The sequence below is a fragment of the Lepisosteus platostomus genome, chromosome 11, assembly GCF_059453375.1.
Source record: "Lepisosteus platostomus isolate fLepPlt1 chromosome 11, fLepPlt1.hap1, whole genome shotgun sequence".
NCBI lineage: Eukaryota > Metazoa > Chordata > Actinopteri > Semionotiformes > Lepisosteidae > Lepisosteus > Lepisosteus platostomus.
Window position 1 is genome coordinate 7,612,489 of NC_142621.1, and position 19,942 is coordinate 7,632,430.

General features: G+C 38.1%; 1 protein-coding gene across 1 annotated transcript in view; it reads left to right on the top strand.

Annotated features, from left to right (window-relative positions):
- Positions 1-19,942, top strand: part of LOC148651894 (BMP/retinoic acid-inducible neural-specific protein 3-like) — a 49,539-nt gene that overhangs the window by 26,832 nt on the left and 2,765 nt on the right. Inside the window, exons 4-7 of the mRNA XM_088598176.1 lie at positions 1,365-1,555; positions 9,110-9,215; positions 17,412-17,648; positions 18,766-18,988. Coding sequence (XP_088454302.1) covers positions 1,365-1,555; positions 9,110-9,215; positions 17,412-17,648; positions 18,766-18,988 — 757 coding nt within the window. The remainder of the gene's footprint in view (positions 1-1,364; positions 1,556-9,109; positions 9,216-17,411; positions 17,649-18,765; positions 18,989-19,942) is intronic.

Consider the following 19,942-nt stretch of genomic DNA (forward strand, 5'->3'; position numbering starts at 1 on the left):
CTTCATCACTGCCAGAATTTGTTTTTCTTTCCAGCTGCAGGGTAGCTCAAAGTAGCAAAGAACAAGGATCAGGATGAAAATGACCTTATAAGAATATCCTACAAAGCTGATCATTTTCAATTTTATTTTAAGTCTTTTCAACTGCACTTTCGTGTTGAAACGGATATCAAAGACCATTTGAAGGAAACTTGTTACTGAGCGGTGCAGAATGTTCACTATGAAAATTGAGCTGCAGTTTAAATGCAGAACTATTAGAGGATTAAGAACAAGCTAATGAAACTGTGTTGAACCACAGCAGAGCAAGAGTCTTATGCCAGAGGTAGACTATTTAAAAAGTGCCTGAACGAAGCATGGAATTCTTTCATTTAGAACATTGGGATTTATAGGAACATATTCTGTGTATAGAAACAATTTGTGTAGGAGGCAGTAATCTGTTTAACTATAATAGTACAAGATTTGGGTATATTTCTGACTGACAACACCAACAAGGGACGAATGTGCATTAGCCTGAGTTAGTAACTGAATGGAAATGGTTCTCATTTGTCTATTTCTGCTACTGTTAGATGAGTCAGTCTATAAATGTCATGGTCACTTTCTGATGGTTAGACTAGACTCCTTTTTCTTTAGGAGTATAATAAATAAATATGTAATAAAATTATGAATTCTTGTCTAAGCATTTTTTTCATCTCACTTCTTGAATGTTTTATGTTCACCAATTAGATATGACAATCGATATCAACCTGAACAATGCCCTCTTATACTGCAGTGTTCTAAAAAAAATCAGAATGCCGCCTTTCAAAATGAGTTTAGTACCCAATTTTGTTCAAGGTTTCCCTTTCCAACACTGATTTGTAAAGATCGCTTTCCTTCCGACATCTGTGAAGATCAAAATCCAAGGTTTCATGAATGTACTGTTTCAGTGATTTAGTGGTACTTGTCACCTCAGTTTAGCAGTATTTAGCATCTCAATAGCATGAAGAACACTGCTCTTCTGTGTGAGTCCTTGTCCTACCAACGGTCATGACAATATCAATTTAGTGCAGCTCATTGATAAGCCAAGTCCTTTTTTTTTGGCTATAAACAAGCTCAAGCTTTGGTATCAATGTATTTCAAACATTCCCCCCCCAAAAAAAAACACCCAGAGCTGTAATTGAACAGCACTTGGCAAAACAATTTGGACCGCAGGTCGTTCTTATGCCTGTGTGCATCAACCAGCCTCAGGGCCTGCCTGATGTAACCGAGGTTGTGAGCCGACGTGGCTCGAAATGGAAATGTGGCATGAGCTTCTGTAGAGGCAGGGAATCCCGCTGTTCCACTGCACTGCAGAGTGCCTGGGATAACCCTGTCTTGCTTGCTCCTCCCAGGGGAAGAATCTCTGACCATATTTGTAAACAAGAAGAGGCTGAGTAAAGAGGGCAACGGGAAAGACGGCAGCGACAACAGTTCCATCGCCACTCTGGAGAACTTGCACCAGCTGGCGGCCTCTTATTTCATAGACAGGGAGAGTACGCTGCGAAGATTGCACCACCTCCAGATAGCCACCTCAGCTATCAAGGTAATGGTTTCCTAATATGCTGCTGACTTGAATACCCACTGTAAGCATAACTTTTCATCCCCCCACTTGGTTGCATTGCAACTGCATCGCTGCCAGCTAGGTGACTCCCACACTGTCTTAAAATCTGTGCAGCGGGAGTACAGAAATGGAGATGTCCTGTAAGCAGCACCTCTGGCACAGTGGGGGAAATCGTCAATTGGAAAATGAATATGTCTAACGCTTATTCGCTGTGAGGGATTCGGATACCTGAGTGCGAGCCGTCTCTGCAGATCCCCATTTGGGGACGGGGTATTTGGGGTTCAGCTTGCCGCTGGACGGTAAAGGTCAGCGTATCCGTGTGGCTTTGAAATGAAAAACCCTAGAGGGAAAATTGAGAAATCAATCATGTGTTCCGAAGCAATCCGGTATGGAGCAAAAAAAAAAAAATTGAATTCACAAAACTTAAGCCTCTGCCTCAGATCCCAAGTCATGCTGTGCCCTGGGCAAATCTGCGGTTGCATCTGTTATATGGACATTTGGTATGGTCTGCCCCCTGCATGTTAACTGAATCAAACAGCTTGAGTGTCCTATAAGCTGGTTCATCCACAGCAGGGATATACAACACTGCCCATTTGCAGTTAATATCTCATAGAACACTGGAAAAACCAGCCGTGTCATAAAACTCTTTGGGTTGTGGAAGTCTATTAAGTACCCTTGGTGTAGCGGGTTGCTATACTGTCACTTTGCTAGATAAGAGATTAGCACTCCTCTGCTCTACTCCTAAGACTATACTTTGGATCCCTCTACAACTCACAGTTAAAGACTTGGAAGAGACAAAATCACCATTAACTAAAGTCTCTCTAAATGTTAAAAGCATTAAACTTCCTGCATCCCTCTGATCACTTCCTGTCCCACTGCAAAGAGTGAACTGCACCTTCTTCAGTGTAGCCACAATAGTGAGAGGACAAATCTTGAATAATTGGTCTAGTTTGCAGACCTTTTCCTTGCGTCTCTAATAATGTAGCACCTATGATTAAATGCCAAGTTGTTCTCTTATTCCCGTAAGCTTTTCTAACCCGCAGTTTCTTTTTTAATTTGATTTGTCTTGTTTGGCCTGGGGAGTATGGTTTACCCTGGAACTGCTGTTGGAGTTTGTTAAATAAGAAATGCTTCTTAATCAGAGAAGTGAAATTGTTTAGAACGATTCATTTTCCTTCAGAGTGGTTTTGATCCCTTTTAAAAATAATCAGCCCATTTACGGTTTTACTGTGCAAATATTCATATTTAGTACAGTAAGTTTGATTTTCATAGTGTTCTTTTCTTTTTTTCTGATAACATTTAACTTTTGAGGTTTTTCATCATCTCTGCAACAGGGACGGCTGATTTCAATCCACGAAGGCCTAAAGGTCTTTTTGGCATGCTTTCTACCTGTTATTTTAATTACTTAAATTAGTTATTTGCATAATTTCCTGGAGGACTGGAGCTGTCAGTCCCCATTTCTAGACTCTTGGTTTGTCAGTGCTGCTTGCTTCGTTTTCAATGCAAATGAAGATTGTTTTGTCATTACTAAGCAGAAGAAGTTGATTTCTTAGACTGGTTGATGCTTTGTAAATTACTTTGCAGTAATCAGGGTAGGACAGTAGCTTAAAGGATCACCTTTTCTTATGAGGAATATTAGGAAGAGGGGGAAGAGTGTTCTCCCCAGTTTCAGAAGTAATTGGTATGCTCAATTCTGCTTAAACTTTGAAAACAAACACTGTCTATCAATACAGAAGGGTTTTTATGCAGCTGAGCACAGATGGCAGATGTAGCAACTGCTTCTGTACAAATACAGAATAGATAATTCACTTGAGATAGCTCCAGCTACTGAGGGAACTCGCATCACCTTGAGAAATTTCATCATCTCCAGCTGGTATCAGATGTGTTTAAAAAGAAGAAGCATGCACTTATATACATGCAATGATATGCATAAAGATTTTAAAAAAGCAAAGTTGAAATTTGGTGGCAGCATGTTAAAATGCTCATGTCGCAGTAGTTAATGGCTGAGTGTTCCTCAGATCTTTATTGAGATGCTAGAATTTATTGTGATTCGTAAGTTGCTAAATTGAAGCTTTGGCCAATAGACACATCTGTTTTTTTTCCATTTTTAAACTAGCTTAGTTTTTTCCAATTTTCATGGTGGAAACTTCATGTGTCTGTCTTTGTTGTGTTTGTTGACGGCAAGACTTCATGAAGATATTTAAATTGAACAAACTCTCTGTAACGTGCTATAAATGACAATGGCTTAGTCCTCGATGTCTGAATTTCAGAATGGCATGCAGTGTAGAGGAGAAGCACAAATTTGCCTCTCTGGTAAGAAGTAAAATCGAAGAATCTTAACACAAATAAATAGATGGTCGTCTTTGTGTTGTCTGTTGCAGCTTTGTATGTTTTTCATCCCAGCCTCTGAAACAGTTGCTGTCTTCATTTTAAACCTTGTCCCCATAATGCGGTGCTTTTGCTTCTTATTAGTGTAATTACAATTGTGGCATATAAAAGTGTAACCTGTCCCTAAGGTCTTCCTGCAATAACTTTGCAATTAAAATTCATCATGATAGCAATTGCCTTTTGGCTTCAGAGGGACTTGGTTACAACGGGTTATTTATGGAAAATTGGAGTTGAATAATGAGACCCTTATTCATCTCTCCTTACTGTGTAGCCTCTGGCAAGACTGGTGTTCGACAAATTAATTAACTCATTATCAGATGAAAACCCCATCGGTTATCATCAGTTATATTTGGGTTTGTGAGTACCTTCATAACACTTTAAGTGAAAAGGTGCATGCAGAATACGAGCGTACAGGCAAATGTTTCTCTGGTGATGTGGTAGTTATGATGAGAAATTCCTTTTTTTCCTTGCAACACCGAAGGAAGAAACAACAGTGATTTGACATTTGTGCCATTTTATATCAATTGACTGTAGTACAAAAATGTTTGATTTGTCTGCTTTTTTTATATTGCCATGATCCTCTTTGGGGGAGAGCCTGATCAGATACCTTCCAGTTTCAAGCTGCTGCAGTTACAGGAGAATGGTTTTAATGGCAGAAAAGCAACACTTACCTGATTTTTTTACGGGGTGTCTTGGTTCAAGCTAGGAACATCTGTTTCTCTGTTCAGTGTGCTGTAAAACTTGGAGAAAACTGAACTTTGTCTAATACTTTGCAAAAAACTTTGCCTCTTTTGACTTCCAAAAGAAGGCTTATAGTTTTATTTGAATTGCGACCAGTATTGGCCTGGTATGTGGTATCTTTTGCCTAGCTTGTTCTGTCAATAGTTCATAGGAATAAGACCACCCTTGATGCATTGCAGTTAGTGGTAGTGCTGGCTGTGGATGAAAATAAAGAAATGAGGAAAGGACACCGTTTGAACGTGGTAGTATGTTTTTTTTTCTTACTGCACTGAATATATCACAGAATGGGGTCAAACACTTTCAACAAGGACTGATGTCTTCTGTGGTGCACTTCTCTGTGGAAAAATGGTCCGTGATGAGCACTATCACATTTGCTGAAACAAAGCCCCAGTGTAAAGCTACTGCTTAGGGAATGCTCTGTAAATTTGTTACTTATCATTGAAGGTAGACTATTTTATCTTATTTTTCAGGCACCAAGAACAGCACATTACATGGTGGTCTCACGAGGGTTTTCTCTGCTGATGTCTAATGCATGGAACAGCACTAGAGCTATTTTCTCCCTCATGTTTGAGTCTGTAAATGCTCTAATAAAGTGTGAATTTTCATCAGCCAGATGAACAATTGACTGCATTGACTTTGCCGATTTGCAATTGCCAAACATAAAAGCAGAGAAATTCTGTTTTGAGTCCTTGTTAATACTGTATACTGTACAGTGTGTGCTTGGCTTTTATCTATTGGCTTTTTCTGTTTGCTAATATTTATATTAAAAGGAACTGTTTTCCCTTGGTGCAATGCATCGACAGAGGAATCAGTCAAAAATGAGAATTTGAGAACCTCCGAAGTTAAACGTCAAAGCCTCTAACATGGTTAAATGTCTTTAGATGTGAACAATCCCTGCTCTTAAATTAAATTAATCTCTGCAGTTTTGGCTGTATAGACCCAAGACCTCTGGGCAGTAATGTGATTAAAATTACATCTAATAATAGAGATCCTTGTCCCAGTGAGTCCCAACTGCAATTTCTTCATAATTCTAATCCATCACCTCAACAATTGCTTTTCATTTTAGCTTGGGGCTCTGAGACTTCAGGTTATTTATGGAAAGTTGGTCAAGAGTTGCAAACTGCTGATGCTTCATTCAGTACTTCAAAGTAAGTCTAGTCCTGTAGATTAATTAACTCATTATCACACTTGGATCTACACTAATTGCCAGTTCTCAGTATGTAAGTGAGCCTGAATTGAATTTCAGGTGGTATTTGCAAAAGAGGAGGTTAGTAGCACTAGATAGTGTTTTTTAGCATTTGTGGCAAAAGATGTCACATCCCACGATGCACATCACTGTGGGAAACAATCTGAAGTGCATTATGCTGCATGCTCTGCACAAATTAATTTGGTTTTGTACCGTGATAATGTTAACCGATCTTACTTTTGTCATCAGTGGTAGCATGACTATTTTTAAAATGGTAAAATAGGAGATCGTGATAAATAGGATATATGAAGATTATCCTCTTGCTTCCCATTAACATCACTGCAGAATACATTCGTCTGCGGAGCTCAACCAAATGTTGAACCCTGTGCTCCAAAGATAACATAAGAAGGGGAATCGGGCCACTGTACCACCTATAGCCATCATTTCTTTTCAGAATTGTAATCATTAAAATAATGAAGCTGCTTAGCTGGAGGAGAAGGTGATGACGGGGATAAAGATGCAAATGCTTGCTTGCTCAAAGTAATTAACAACCTGGTGATTATCTTTGAGAAGGGAAACGGAGGTCGAGGATCAGCACAGAGCACAATTTTTACTTGTTAAGAGTGCTGGTCTTTAGGATATATGCATATAAACACTATCTCCTCTGACTGCTATACCGCCTGTCGGGGGATGATCACTATTCAAAATTGATGATAGTCTTGAGTCAGCACCCATTTCCAAAGTGAACTTTGGCAGGGATACAGATACTATTTTCCTCTATCCTTTTTAATAAAGCCAGTGCCACATTGAGGCATTCTTTTTTTTTTTTTTTTGCTGCTTGATTAAATCAACTCTGGTGCTTTCCATTCTTGGGATGTGTAAATTTTATTTAAGTGTTTAAAGAAATTTCAATGTTTCACTTCTCGTAGTTCTAGTAGTTTTAACATTGTGGGGGTTTTGTGATCTAACATTGAATTATAGAAGCTGTGTTTGGCATTATTCTATGGCTGTTTTTTTATCAGTTTCTAATATTAAGCAGTTACTCTCTCTTGGTATTGCAGAGACATGTGCCTTTGCGTAACATTAAAGACACAATGAGGAAAAATCAATGAAGATAATAGAACATAACTCTGATTCACGTATTGCAAAGTGGTTAATGCTTTTATCCAAGGCAATGTGCAAGGGTTTTAAACTACGAACATGGCAAACATATTCCATATATACAGACACATTATAAAGTCAGAGAAATGTGAGAAATTATGCAAGAAGAAGTTCCATAAATCAAGTCCAGGGATATAACTTAGCATATCTACATAGTAGGAGGGACCGACATCAAATGTATTGTTAGTTGTGGGCCAGTACAATAACAAGTCAGAGTGTGCATCTGATAATGTGAAGCAGTGCTTCAGGCCTAGAGTGTGACTGGAGGCTTCTTCTAACCAAGTGTAGGAAAAGACTGGATGGAGGAGTAAGGAGTAAGGAAGAGGGATGGATCACAGGAAAAAAGATTTAATCGCCGACTCTACAGGGCAGGATGAGGGTGGGAGACTGGAGGAGTCAGTATCCTTAAATATTAACTGGTTACAGGCTTGTTTATATAATGTGAATATTGTGTAATCACTTTAAACTTGTTACTTTTTCTGAGGCTTGTTCTGATTTATGGGATGAGTGGGCGGCTTCATTTTCTTAAATGAAAATGCCTTTAGAAAAGTGCCTTGAAACCTTGCAATTTTCATGCATCAGTGATGTACAAAACAGTTCTATACCTAATTTTGTGCTTAACGTGAAGAAAAATCATTCAGCCCCCTGTCATGCTCTACAACACAATTGTCACAGTTTTGCAACCTGTTAAAAGTAAGAGTGCTGTGTGCCACCTATTTAAGGTAATGGTGGAGAAAAACACTTTTAATGTGCAAAAGATTAATGAATTGACTGATTTGACCAAAAGAAGAGGCATTACTTAACAGGTTAAAAATTTTAACTTGGCTGAATAGATTGATTCTCTGGCGCGTTTAACAGAGGTGCCAGGTGGACTTCATAATCTTGATTGTGAGCTGCAGGAAATGTTAAGATGCAGAAGATTCTATAACAGATATGATTTTTTTATACGTTCCTAGTGATGCCATCTTTTTTTACAGAACTTCAAGGGGACAAAACAAATTGCCAGTGAGTGAGTTCCTTGGGAATAAGAGCAAATCAGTTTGGTTACATATTATGAAGCTGAGATCAAGATGGCTGATGTAAAACCAGATTTCTACATCATGCATTGAGTGTTTGTGATCCCCTCCTCACAATCTTAACCACATTGCAAGCTTAAAAATGTAGCAGCCTCCATGGGGTTCTCCTCCTTATTAAAAGCTCAACGGCTGTAGTTTGTGTTGCTCGGACACTTTGACGGTATCTATTATTTTGCCTACCCATGAATAAAGTCGATCCATCAAAGCGTATCAGTAGTGGAAATAACATGGTATTCGCTGAAAGGCTGTAGGATCTCTCTGTCTTTTTGCAGGGAATAAGACTGACAGCCAGAAAGATTTCTAGTGCAATCTTTTTTCTGCTTTAAAGACAGGATTCCATCCACTCACTAATCCCAAAAGTGAACAGTCAACATTTTTCAAATGTTTCCGCTCTTAATTTAAAAATATTTTGACTTATGCTCAGAGCTTAGAATTTTTTTCTAGAAGCTTAACTTCTTGGTGAACAGGGTTCTAGTGCTTTTATTATATTGATAGGTATCTCAATGTTTTGGGTCTTTATCAACATGGTTCCAGTACAGAAGAATAAGCAATAAAATGTTGTTTTTTTTCTGTCACACCACCATATGTGATCAAATGGTTGTTAGGGATGTTGTTGCATTTCATGTTGCCTGTTTTCCTGAAAATGGAGACCCTCCTGTCCACAGTTAACACAAATGATTAACATTGTCCAGTAAAACAAGTAGTTAGTGTTCAGTTACTCCTGAGGTGTTTTTTTTTCTGAAGTACTTCTTCATACCTGACTGGAAATTAATATCTCAAGCTTATTTTAGATTAAAACAGAACATTCAAAGTAATAATTAGTTCCATGAGTGTCATTAAGGTTATTTTTTCTGTTGGGTGTACTGTAAGTTGATAGTCAAGCATTCCACATCTGTCCAATTTAATGATTGCAAGTGAAATATCAGTTTTAAGAATAATTTGTCGACGGCACCTTGAAGTTTTTTTTGTGTTCTTGTTTCCTAGGTAACAGAAACCAGGACTGGCCCTCTTGGATGCAGTAACTACGACAACCTTGACTCTGTCAGTTCTGTTCTAGTTCAAAGCCCTGAAAACAAAATCCATTTACAAGGTAATGTGGCCAAGGGGGGACACATTAGCGAGAGGTCGGTCTCATCTGTAGCCTAAACTAATCGGTTCTTGCGTACACTACCACAAAGAAGAGGAAGTATTACTTAGTGCTAGCTGAATTGCTGAATTGTGATAGAGCCGTTTATTTTCCATGTTCCATGTTTACTGAATTGGATAAGACTGCATTACTTTCCACTAGTTGCGTCGCTCCACATTTAGAAATTTAACAACGTTAAAATTCATTAACATCCTGCCAAGCGATTTTTGAAGAACTCATCCAAATTCATATTTGTCTTGAGCAGAGAAAATAAACATTCCTTAAGGCTTAGACAATATTGAGCCAAAGACGTGACTGTTGCTTAAAAAGCATTTTGATCTGTGTGCACAAAATAAGCTTTTATTTATCACTTCATACACAAATTCAGTCAATAAAGGTAAGTCTGTAGTGTAACTGAGACCTCAGGGGCTAATCCCATCCTACAAGTATTCATTCATTTTCCATGCATTCATTCATTATCTAAAAGCCAGTTCTCCAGATTATAGCAACCTAGTGCCTATTCCAGAAGTCTAAGGCACAAGAAGGGGGCTGGTTGTATACTGGTTGCTCTCATTCTGCATTGTCTATCACAGGGAGCCAGAAAGACAATTGAGCATATCCAATTATACCCAACCAGCATGTCTGTGGAAAGTATAATACCCACGAAATCTCTGGGAGAACATGAGAACTCCAACCAGAGAGCACCCCAGGCTAAAGTCAAAACTGGGACCCAAGAGCTGTGCATCAGCAGCTCTGACTGCCAAGCTACTATGTCACCCCCACAAGTAATATCCAATTCTGGATGCACGATTACTGCCTATCTTTGGAAGAACACTTTTTCCCCTGTTTGAAATCGGTCATGATTTAGATGTGACTTCTATTTACTGGCATGAAATGGCGAGACGGATGCTTTTTGAGGGGGGCTAGTGTCTACCATAATTGTGTCCTCCTTTCCTAACTTAATGGCATTGCATTCAGAGGCTTAAGAGAGCCGCTTAAATGAACAAATTAAAATTAAGATATTATCATAACACAATTAAGATAAAGTGGGAAATTTTAATTATTGATAGTCTGAAGCTAGACCCCTAACTGTCTTTTAATTAACACATGGATCAAAACAAATCATGTCTTTGCATATGAAGGTAGTAAATTATTAAAGGAATATGTTGATATATTTAATTTCTGTGATGTCTTAATTAGGACTAAACCAACACTAGTTCACAGTTTCATATTATGTAATTCAATATCAATTGCTGCACAGTAATGATACAATTGCACGTCATTTACAGAATGTGATTAAGTATAGAAGATATTGCCACCAGCAGGTGCTCAATATTTCTGTATTAAGCCGAGACCTTAATGTGGCCATTAGTATCAGCGTACCAGATGTATCAAAACACTCAGGTAATACCATTTTCAAGAATCTCGGATCACACAAATGCTGTGTTAAACTGTGAGCTTGCAATTGAAGATAGCCATCCATCCAGTGAACACGGGTGAGCTAATGAGGTCTTTCCATCAGTGGAAAATTGGAAATAAACAGTGAAAAAAACAACATTACCTGGGAGTATTAAACTCGTAGTTTAAAGAGATACATAAATGACAGAACACAGGATAAGAAGCATTTCTTCTTAATTAGCTTCAGAGTTTTATGCATTCAGTTTTTTAAAAGCAGTTTGTATGTTTTTTTTAATTCTACAGTACAATGGGAGTTGTTGAAAGCTAGCTTGCCCAATACAGTGTTGAATGGATTGGTACCTTTTTTTGGCATTTTACTTTTTCGTGTAGTGTTTTCCAAAATATGAAAAAGGAGGAAGTGCGTGGGTGGATATCCTCTAGTTCACTTTAGAACCTCACTTGATTAGAACAGTGGCATCTCAAACCCAGCCCATTTTGGAGCATTGCCCGTGACCCACCACATCAGCTCCACTGAATGCAGCAAAGCTGTTCTCGAATTAAGAAGCATCCCTTGCTGTCCCACTGTGATCAAAAAGGTAATCTTGTATTCCAGCTCCACACCACCCACCACAGCTCCCTATTGAGAGACGAAACAGATGTTTCAAAAAGAAGCCATTTAATTTACTTACGGGAAACTCAAGATGTCCTTGGTTTCACAAAGATAAAAAAAACATGGGAAGAGAGGAAATCCAGCCCTCTGATTAAAACATGAGAGGGAAACATGGCTTTTGATGAAGGCAACAGAAGAGTACAAGGCTGTAAACTGCAATGGAAGTAATGTCACTGTACCGCACACGCCTTTCATTAAAAATGTGTCAGTAACAAAACTACTGAGATGTAAAGGATGCCTCCCAACAAGCCATGAAATTAGGCCAGCATAATTGGTTGGGATAAAAAAGAACTAGCCTTTCAGCAGCAAAAAATATCAACAAAATCTGCATTTTAGAAAAGGCTGCTGTAAAAAAACTAAATTGTAGCGCAACCCTCATCCCAAAATTCCATCCAAAATCCCATTCCATTCCTAAACAGTGAATACAAACCAGCACTTTGACAGCATATTGGGAGACATGATTGCATGTTAATAAATGGAGTAACTCTACAGGAAAATTGTATGTTTTTGACGTTAATTTGTTTACTACGGCAAAGAGATGTGAGCGATTAGCAAATACTAAAAAAAACTAAAATAAAATGGTACACATCTATTTAAGAACAACGTAAAGACTTTAAATTAGATTACATTTGGCCCATCAAGCCCAGTTGATGATGTTTGGTAGTTAGTAGCTAATGTATCCAAGGATTTCTTCTAGCTGTTTCTGGACAGTTCTGAAAGTTCTATATGTGTGTGTATCTGTGTTTTATTTAGCTCATGCATGGTTGTCACAATCATAATATCCTTGAAGATAAAACAGCAAATTAAATGTGGCATGTAAAAGTCAAACTATTTTGTTTTTATTTCTTATTTAGTTGCTAGGATATTTCCTCTGAAATGTGATTCACTTAGGCTAAACAGACCAACATACTGGCTTACACTCTATACATTTCCTACAGAGATCAGTTTGAAACTAATACAGTTCCACATGCTATCCATCTAGTCTGATGGGGGGACGTTATTGTAATTGTAATATTATGATATTTTTGTAATTCTGTAATTTTGTAATTGTAAGTTCCTGTGGATGTTTTTTCTTACCATATGCGTTTAGCTAATTTAAGCTTTTGGTGACTCATTTTGTTAACCATCTGCACAGTTATCAGATACATTGTTAAAGCAAAGTGCGGCGCATAGCGTCTGATACAAGAAAAAGGGGTTAAAAGGTTTCCCTCTATGAATCATTTTTTTTAAAGTCTCCTCAGAATTTCAAAAAGAGGCAATTTTTTGCTGCAGTTTAAGAGCCTCTTATTACTACTTTTCGGGAAACAGTGTGCCTCTGGCAAAACATAAAAAAGGTTTTGATACCGAGATCATACCGTTCAGGCTTCCTTTCATAAAGACAGAGGCATTCTGAAAAACAGAAGGTCACTCACTATCTGTCAAATCAGTTATTCACAAGATTTCCTTTTAATATTACTCTATACCCTATGACAGTTTGAAAAGAAAAAGAGTACCTTTAATCTCTTACTAAATCATTGACAAGCAGTGTACTGCACATCTTCTGCAATTACTGAAGAGGGAACGGTGCAGCTCAAGGTATGTGAAATTATCTTTTGAAGGTTTGCAGCTACCATACCAGGGTGCAACTAAGCCAACTATTCTGTCCCATATCAGCATTTTATCTGCAGTAAAGCCGAATTGGTCCGGCATTCTGTTGTGCTCTGTATTCAGGTACTGTGTAGTAAGATAAAATGTGGGAAAGAGGTCACCTTGCACCATAGTTTGCTTAAACCAGCTATCCTGGGAGCATCTCACACTTGGGCTCCACTCTCCTTAATGAGCAGCACACGGTCGAGGGCTTTTTTTAACAGAAAAAATGCATCTGCCCGTTTTATTAAGAATCACCCCTGCTGTTCATCAGTCTCACCCAGCACTGAGGTGAGCACACACTGTACATAATAAAGACGTGAAAGTACAGTCATAGCAGCAGACCTGTAACAGTCTGACAAAGCATGTCAGTTATCCTTAAAGGGACTTTAGTGTTTAACCTTACATACAGGTCTGCAGGTCTAAAGCTTTCTAGTCAGGTCAATTAAAGTGTTATTCGATTGTTTTTGTTTTTTTTAGCTTCCTTCAGCACATTTTTGGGTAATACAGGAGTACCTTCTCTGCCTCTTAAAGAAAATGAAGATAAAAAATGGTAAAACCATATCATGAATACAAATGCAAATCACTGTTATAATTTTTAAGTTGATATTTAATTATCTGATCTCAACATTTCCTATTAATCTGCCTACTCGACCATAAAGCATGGTGCTTTGCCATGTTAAGGACATAAAATGCTTACACTTGCATCTTTTTCTGTACAGTCTGAAATGAAGACCTTTGGGTTAAAATCTCTAACGCAGAGTAACTTTGGTAAAGGTCATAAGCAATGTCTGAGATAAAAGCAATAAGAAAACAAATATTTGAACATGAATAATAAAAACTTGGATAAAGGTTTACAAACTGTCTCTTTATTTCAGTAAATGTGGTTTTACATTTTTGGCAGCAGTGAATAAGTCTGCCTCTAGTTTATAACATATTGGCTTAGTCTGATCTCTGGACGCAGTGCAACCAGCAATCTGTTCAGATAAATGGAAATAAAATATCTCGTAGGATGTTGCCACCTCCCATTTAGTGTGAATAGATCTGAGAATAAATCCCAACTGCCAAACCCTGGGAGAAGTTGGTCCTGCCATTTTGTTTTATAATCTAGAATACAGTTCACAATCTTAAAATGTCATCAGGGAATACAAGAAAAATGTTCTTTATCATCGACTGTGTTGTACCAGTCTTCCCTGAGGTATCCTCTCAGTTCTCCAGCGTGATGCTTGGAGAAAGTGATAGCAGATTTGAAATGAAAATGAAATCTGCGGTTTTAATCAAGATTCGCTTTTTTCCCCCCTCCCCTCTTACCACTTGGCTGCTCATCAGGCCCAGTTGACACGCCTCAGATCTTCACTTCGCATAATTAGGATGCAGAGAAGGAGTTCCTATGGCTGCTCCCATCACACTTGCTTAGCAGCCCCTGGAATATCTAATGGAAATTGGCAAAGTCTGCTTGCAGCTGCCAGAGAAGATTCCCTACCTATCACCTTTACTCAAGTTGATCTGCTGCCACTATAAGCTTGCAGCCCTTCGCACTAATTGATCCAGGAGTGAGATAGCAAGGTTGGCACATCAAGGCAGGCTAGCCATTCTCGTGATCCCAAAATGTGACCATATTGGCCTGACAGAGACGAGTGGATATTGTAGTTTAGTTGGCATTTTTATTAGAAGTACAAATCAGCAACTGTAATTTCTGACCTTTAACTGCTTGAGTTAGAATCCTCATCATTCAGCGAGGGACAGAATTGATTTGAATTGGGTTGGCGTCTGTGTTTTACCGTTTCAACAGTTAACATTTTGCAGGACTGCATCGCGCACGATTTCGTTGCCTTCCACCGTACATCAGTTTCCTACATATACATCATAATTAGATGATTCAATATTCAGATTTAAAAAGCAGGTTTACCATAGAGTTTTCACTGCTCTAAAATTATTACTAATGACTTCTTGCTTTATCGTTTCCTTTGGCTTCAGATAATGTCCAGTGGCATTATAAAATCCGAGGGTTGAGGTCTTTTTACAAGGATTTATTAAAGCCCTTAATGGTTTTGAGTTTGCACAGATTCCCTTTCATCAGAATTAATTATCACCATGTCATGACCTTTAGAATGTTCCCCCTCCCATGATGTCAACCAGAAGAAGACCTACTCATAGCCCTTTATGTTACCCAAGCCTCTTGACAAGTCAATATGGTACAAACAGAACAAACCTACTGATTGTACAATATAAGATTGCACCCAGCCAGAACTTTTTGGTTTTCTCGATCCTTGCTCTTTAGGTCAAACCATGCTGTGCATGAACAGAAAGATTTTAGCGGACAGTCCCATTACAAGCCTTTTGCTCTGTTTTATTGCTTTCTATTTCTCGATGATATATTCATTACGAATCCTACAGAAAAGTCTCAGCTGTTCGCCTGGAGCACGAATTGGTCTGCTGTCTGTAGTAGCCTAAATTCTTAATGTGATTTTTGTAAGTCCTTAGGCTCTCATTTAATCATGCTAACACTGTGTAACTGAGTCTGTTATACCAGCTTCCAGTCTCCTCACGAGCAGGCAATTGGAGTGTTGTCCTAGCTGGCCCTCTCAGACCTCCACAAGTTAGTCAGCAGCTCATCAGTATTCTAATCTCATGATTCTTATTCTCAGTACATCATGCCAGTACACTTTTTTCCATCTCCTGCAAAATCCTGATCAAAATCAGCAACTTTTTTCTGTGTTGGATTGGAATTGGAGTATGACTGATATCTCCGTCAGCTGATCACTATATGGTTTTGCATTGCAATCTGTGTGATCTTTCTCTGCCACTGTGCTTGAGTTAGAAAAACAGGGTAATGTCTGCAATAGTTAAGGAGTTGCTGAAATATTGAAATATGTAGTTGTCTAGGGAAAGCAATAATAGTGGAGAAACTGCTTACCCATTCATGAATGAGAGTGAAAATGCATAGAATGTATTCCTTCAGATCTGTGTTTGTAGTTTTACAAGTTAAGCTTTTTCTTGTTGAACCTCATTGAGTACTTTTGAGGTAGTTACTGCAAAGTCTATGCAGTATTACAGCAAGATCACAGCAGGCACCCACCACTGTTCAAAAGAGTGTTGTTGAAGTAGAATTTTTTCAACTTTTTTTTTATTTCTAAAAGCCAAAAATGTGATGTACAATTGAGGGTAAATCTTGGAGGGAAAAGAAAAGTGCCACATTAACCGTGAACCAGACTGATTTTAGAATCTCAAAGAATTAATAGCTGTAGAAGAGAAAAGCTTTAAAAAAATTGTTCTATTCAAACACAAGATAGAAAACTGTCTCAGATTACTCTCACAGCAGGTTCCAAAGGAAGTACTGCTGTGAGATGCAAGAACAACTGCACTATAATTTGGGAAAATAAAGCAAAGATATTGAAATACAGGCATTTTAGCACTAGGCTTTATTTAATAACGTCTCATTTGACCAACTACACCACAAGAGTTCTTAGTTGGAAATCTTCAGTTTTAATTAAAATACCTAGCAGTACTCAGCTGGGATACTTCTCTAAGGGAGTGATCTTGCTGTCAGGGAATCCAACCTCATCCATGGTCATACTGTATGTTCTGTTGAATCGTTCAGTATAATTATCACCTAAAGAAAAATGCTTAGCTTTGGGTGAGATAAAGACCGGATGGGTTTTACTCCTACATGGACTTCAACCTGATCTAATACATACTGTAGACTCCCATGCAACCCTTGTAAAAGAATCATTGACATAATGTATAGCATATTATGAAAGCTCTGTGTAGAAGCCGCTTTGTGGACAATGTTGTAAAGGTGCCAAAAGGTTCAATAAAGTCTTAATTGACAGTATTAATCTGCAATTTTTAAGAAGACATGGATAGGTTAGCTTTAAAACAATGTAAAGTGGAATCTAAATAAACATTTTGAAAAGGCACATTCAATTTGGGTAACTAAGAAAAAACCTATACTGAAGAATAAACCACAGTCTACAAGAACATTTGTGCTTTACTGTTACTCATGGTTTTAATAGGTTTTGTAGATTTAAGACCAAATTCTCTCCCTATAAATATTTAACTTTAAGTTTAAGCCTGTTATGGAGATTTGCTCATTTAAATTAGCCTGCTCTTCTACAGATGATTGATTAAATTACATTTTCCTATTGATGGATCTTAAATGTGGCTTGTAAGTTGGATCTCTGGTGTATATTAATGCCCTGTTCAATATATTGATGTTTCCATACTTCAGCTGTAATCTAGTGCCACGCAGGCTGTCTGACTCTACACTTTTGAAAGTTTTTACTGTTCAGTGCTAAGAGAAACTTAGTGGTATAAAACATTCTTAATGCGCTTGTACAGTGCATGTAATTATTATGCTTACACTTCATGCTTATGCTCCTTGGTAAAGACAATGAATTACTCATGAAGTAAAAGAGAGATGCTGTATCTGAAGAACAATTCAAGCTTCAAATCTTTTTTTCTAGGTCTTCAGGTCATACTTCCTCATTACCTGCGTGAGAGCTTCATCAGAGCAGCTCTTGGCTACATTACCTGCAATTCTGAAGGGGACTTTGTCTGCAAGGACAATGACTGCTGGTGCCAATGTTCTTCTGACTTCCCAGAGTGCAACTGCCCCACTGCTGATATCCAGGCTATGGAAGAGAAGTTGGTTCAACTGAAGGAAGTGTTGACAAATTACAACAAAGAGTTTGAGAACTCAGGTTAGGTCCTGCCTACATTTAGAGCAACTGAACGCTTTTGTATTGTACTCAGCGGATATTGATAGTCATTCATTTCCTCTATTTTAACAAATGTTTTAAAAACACATAGAAGATATTAATGAGTAAAAGGCTTCTGGCCTCTTCATTTCACCTCTGTGTTGTCATTCCATGGATATAATGAGTAAGTAGACTTGAAATGACTACTTAACAAAATGTGCAAATTAACAAGTAGGTCACCTTGTGAAACGTGTGCAGACTCTTTCAGTTTGGAAACTTAAAATAGCTTGTCTTAATGAAATCTGACCTTTAAGATTTTTCTTCTTTAAATATAAGTCTTCAGGATGCTCTGGTCTCTTATGGTTCTTCACTGAAGTTTTTAATAAAAGGTATCCTTAAAAATGCAACCTGCTTTTAACTAGGTGCTTCATCACTAGAAAACCACTAGAAAAACTTTTTTTCGGTCCCTTTGGGTCCTCTTCTGAAGCCTCTCTCTATTGGACTGAGCTGAACACAAACCCATAGAAAATTACAGATTACATTCTAATCATGAAGCACATTTACACAAGATTTTGTAATTCCTACCCTATATTTATTTACTTCCCTTAAGTTTTACTTTATTACTAATATTTACTTATTTATTTATACTGGATTCTTTTTACAGTTGCTTTTGTTGTGTGAAGTGTGGTGTATACTAATAGTCGATTGCTAATTGTTGATTCCAGCTGTAGGGTTGCTCAGACCCTACAGGGTAACCAGTGTTATTGTCCTGAATATCATGTGAAACAACAACCCCTACTTTACTCAGTTGCTTTAACACAGAAATCTCCTGTAGTAATTGGAAATGCTTAAAAAAGTTAAAATGGTCACACACTGTTCCTACTACACTAACAGTTATGACAAGGGTTGTGTTCCCGTTTTTACATTTTTATCCTTTTTCCATCGTGTAAAACTGAAGTTGGAGCAGTGTTTGTCTAGTGTCACAGCCCATCGCTAGCCCTGTGACAAAAGCTGTGTTCTAACTGGCATAGTGGATATCACCCTGGTGTGTTCTGCATATAACTCATATAGTTATGCATACATATTTTCTTTATCGCTATATGACATTTTGTTCTTTCAGATGAGTTTAAGTCCTTCGTCAAGAGGCTTCCACTAGATCATCTGCTGAATATGTCCACAATCTTTCAGCTGTGGAGCAAAGACATGAGCCTGCAGCGCCTCTATGAGAAGCTAGAGGGCAGCATGAAACACATCTACAGCAAAGCCCAGAAGATGATTCAGAAACTCTTCAACCTCAGTAAACGATGTGATAAACAGCCTCAGTATAGGCTGCCCAGAGAGAGGTGAGTTGTGCCCCTGACTGTCGTTCCAGGTGATTCTCAATAGTGATGACTTTGGAGAAAAAAATTAGAAAAACCCAATGAACCAGCCAAAACCCAGATGTGAAGGAACATGAAATGCATTTGAACAACAGGCTCTATTCTGGACAGTTTTCAGTTACAGTATATACCCATTTTATTTCATTTAATTGAACGTGAATGTAAATATACTGTAGTTACTCATAGGCACTAAAACTAATAAAATCAGTATTGAAACCAGTGACATTTGTTACGTTTTTACAAATACATTGTTTTTTCAAAAGTTTCTGAGAAGACTTTAAGAACTTCTTGCTATTCAAAGTTTAATTTTGGATGTACGCATTTCGGAGCATGTGAGAACTGTGAATCACACTGTGAATAGGAAAATAAAGGCCCCAGTGGTTTAGAAACAGATTTTCCAGACACCCTGTGGCATCCTGAGATGCTGAGATTGGGGGTGGGGGAAGAGACTGACTTGTATAGCAAGATTAGTCATCATTCTGAGTCACCACTTGCATGGTGCTGCAGTTAAGGAAATTAAATGAATAAATGTGTCAGTACCTTATGAGGGCTTTCATTTTTTCCCTCTTTAGGTTACACTTGCAGAAAGCAAAACTATAAAACAAGAATTGTACTTCTCCCCTGTTTACACTCGCAAAGCTAAATGGATGCTTTCCAGCTCAAGGGGAGTTTTGATTTCAAGTTTGCCAGCTCATACTTGTCTAATGCCTCCCCACTGGAAGACCTTCGGGCACCTCTTAACTGTGTTGCGTCTGTGGTCTGTGACTAGACAATAGTATTTGTGCTCAGATGAAAATGAGAATGAGCCACTCAGATTAACACCTCAATGTGCATACATTGAGTGAATGGAACTGTTTTTTCAAGGAATTCATGTTATCCAGTAGTGGTGTAATATATGCAGTGTAGGCTCAGAAACCC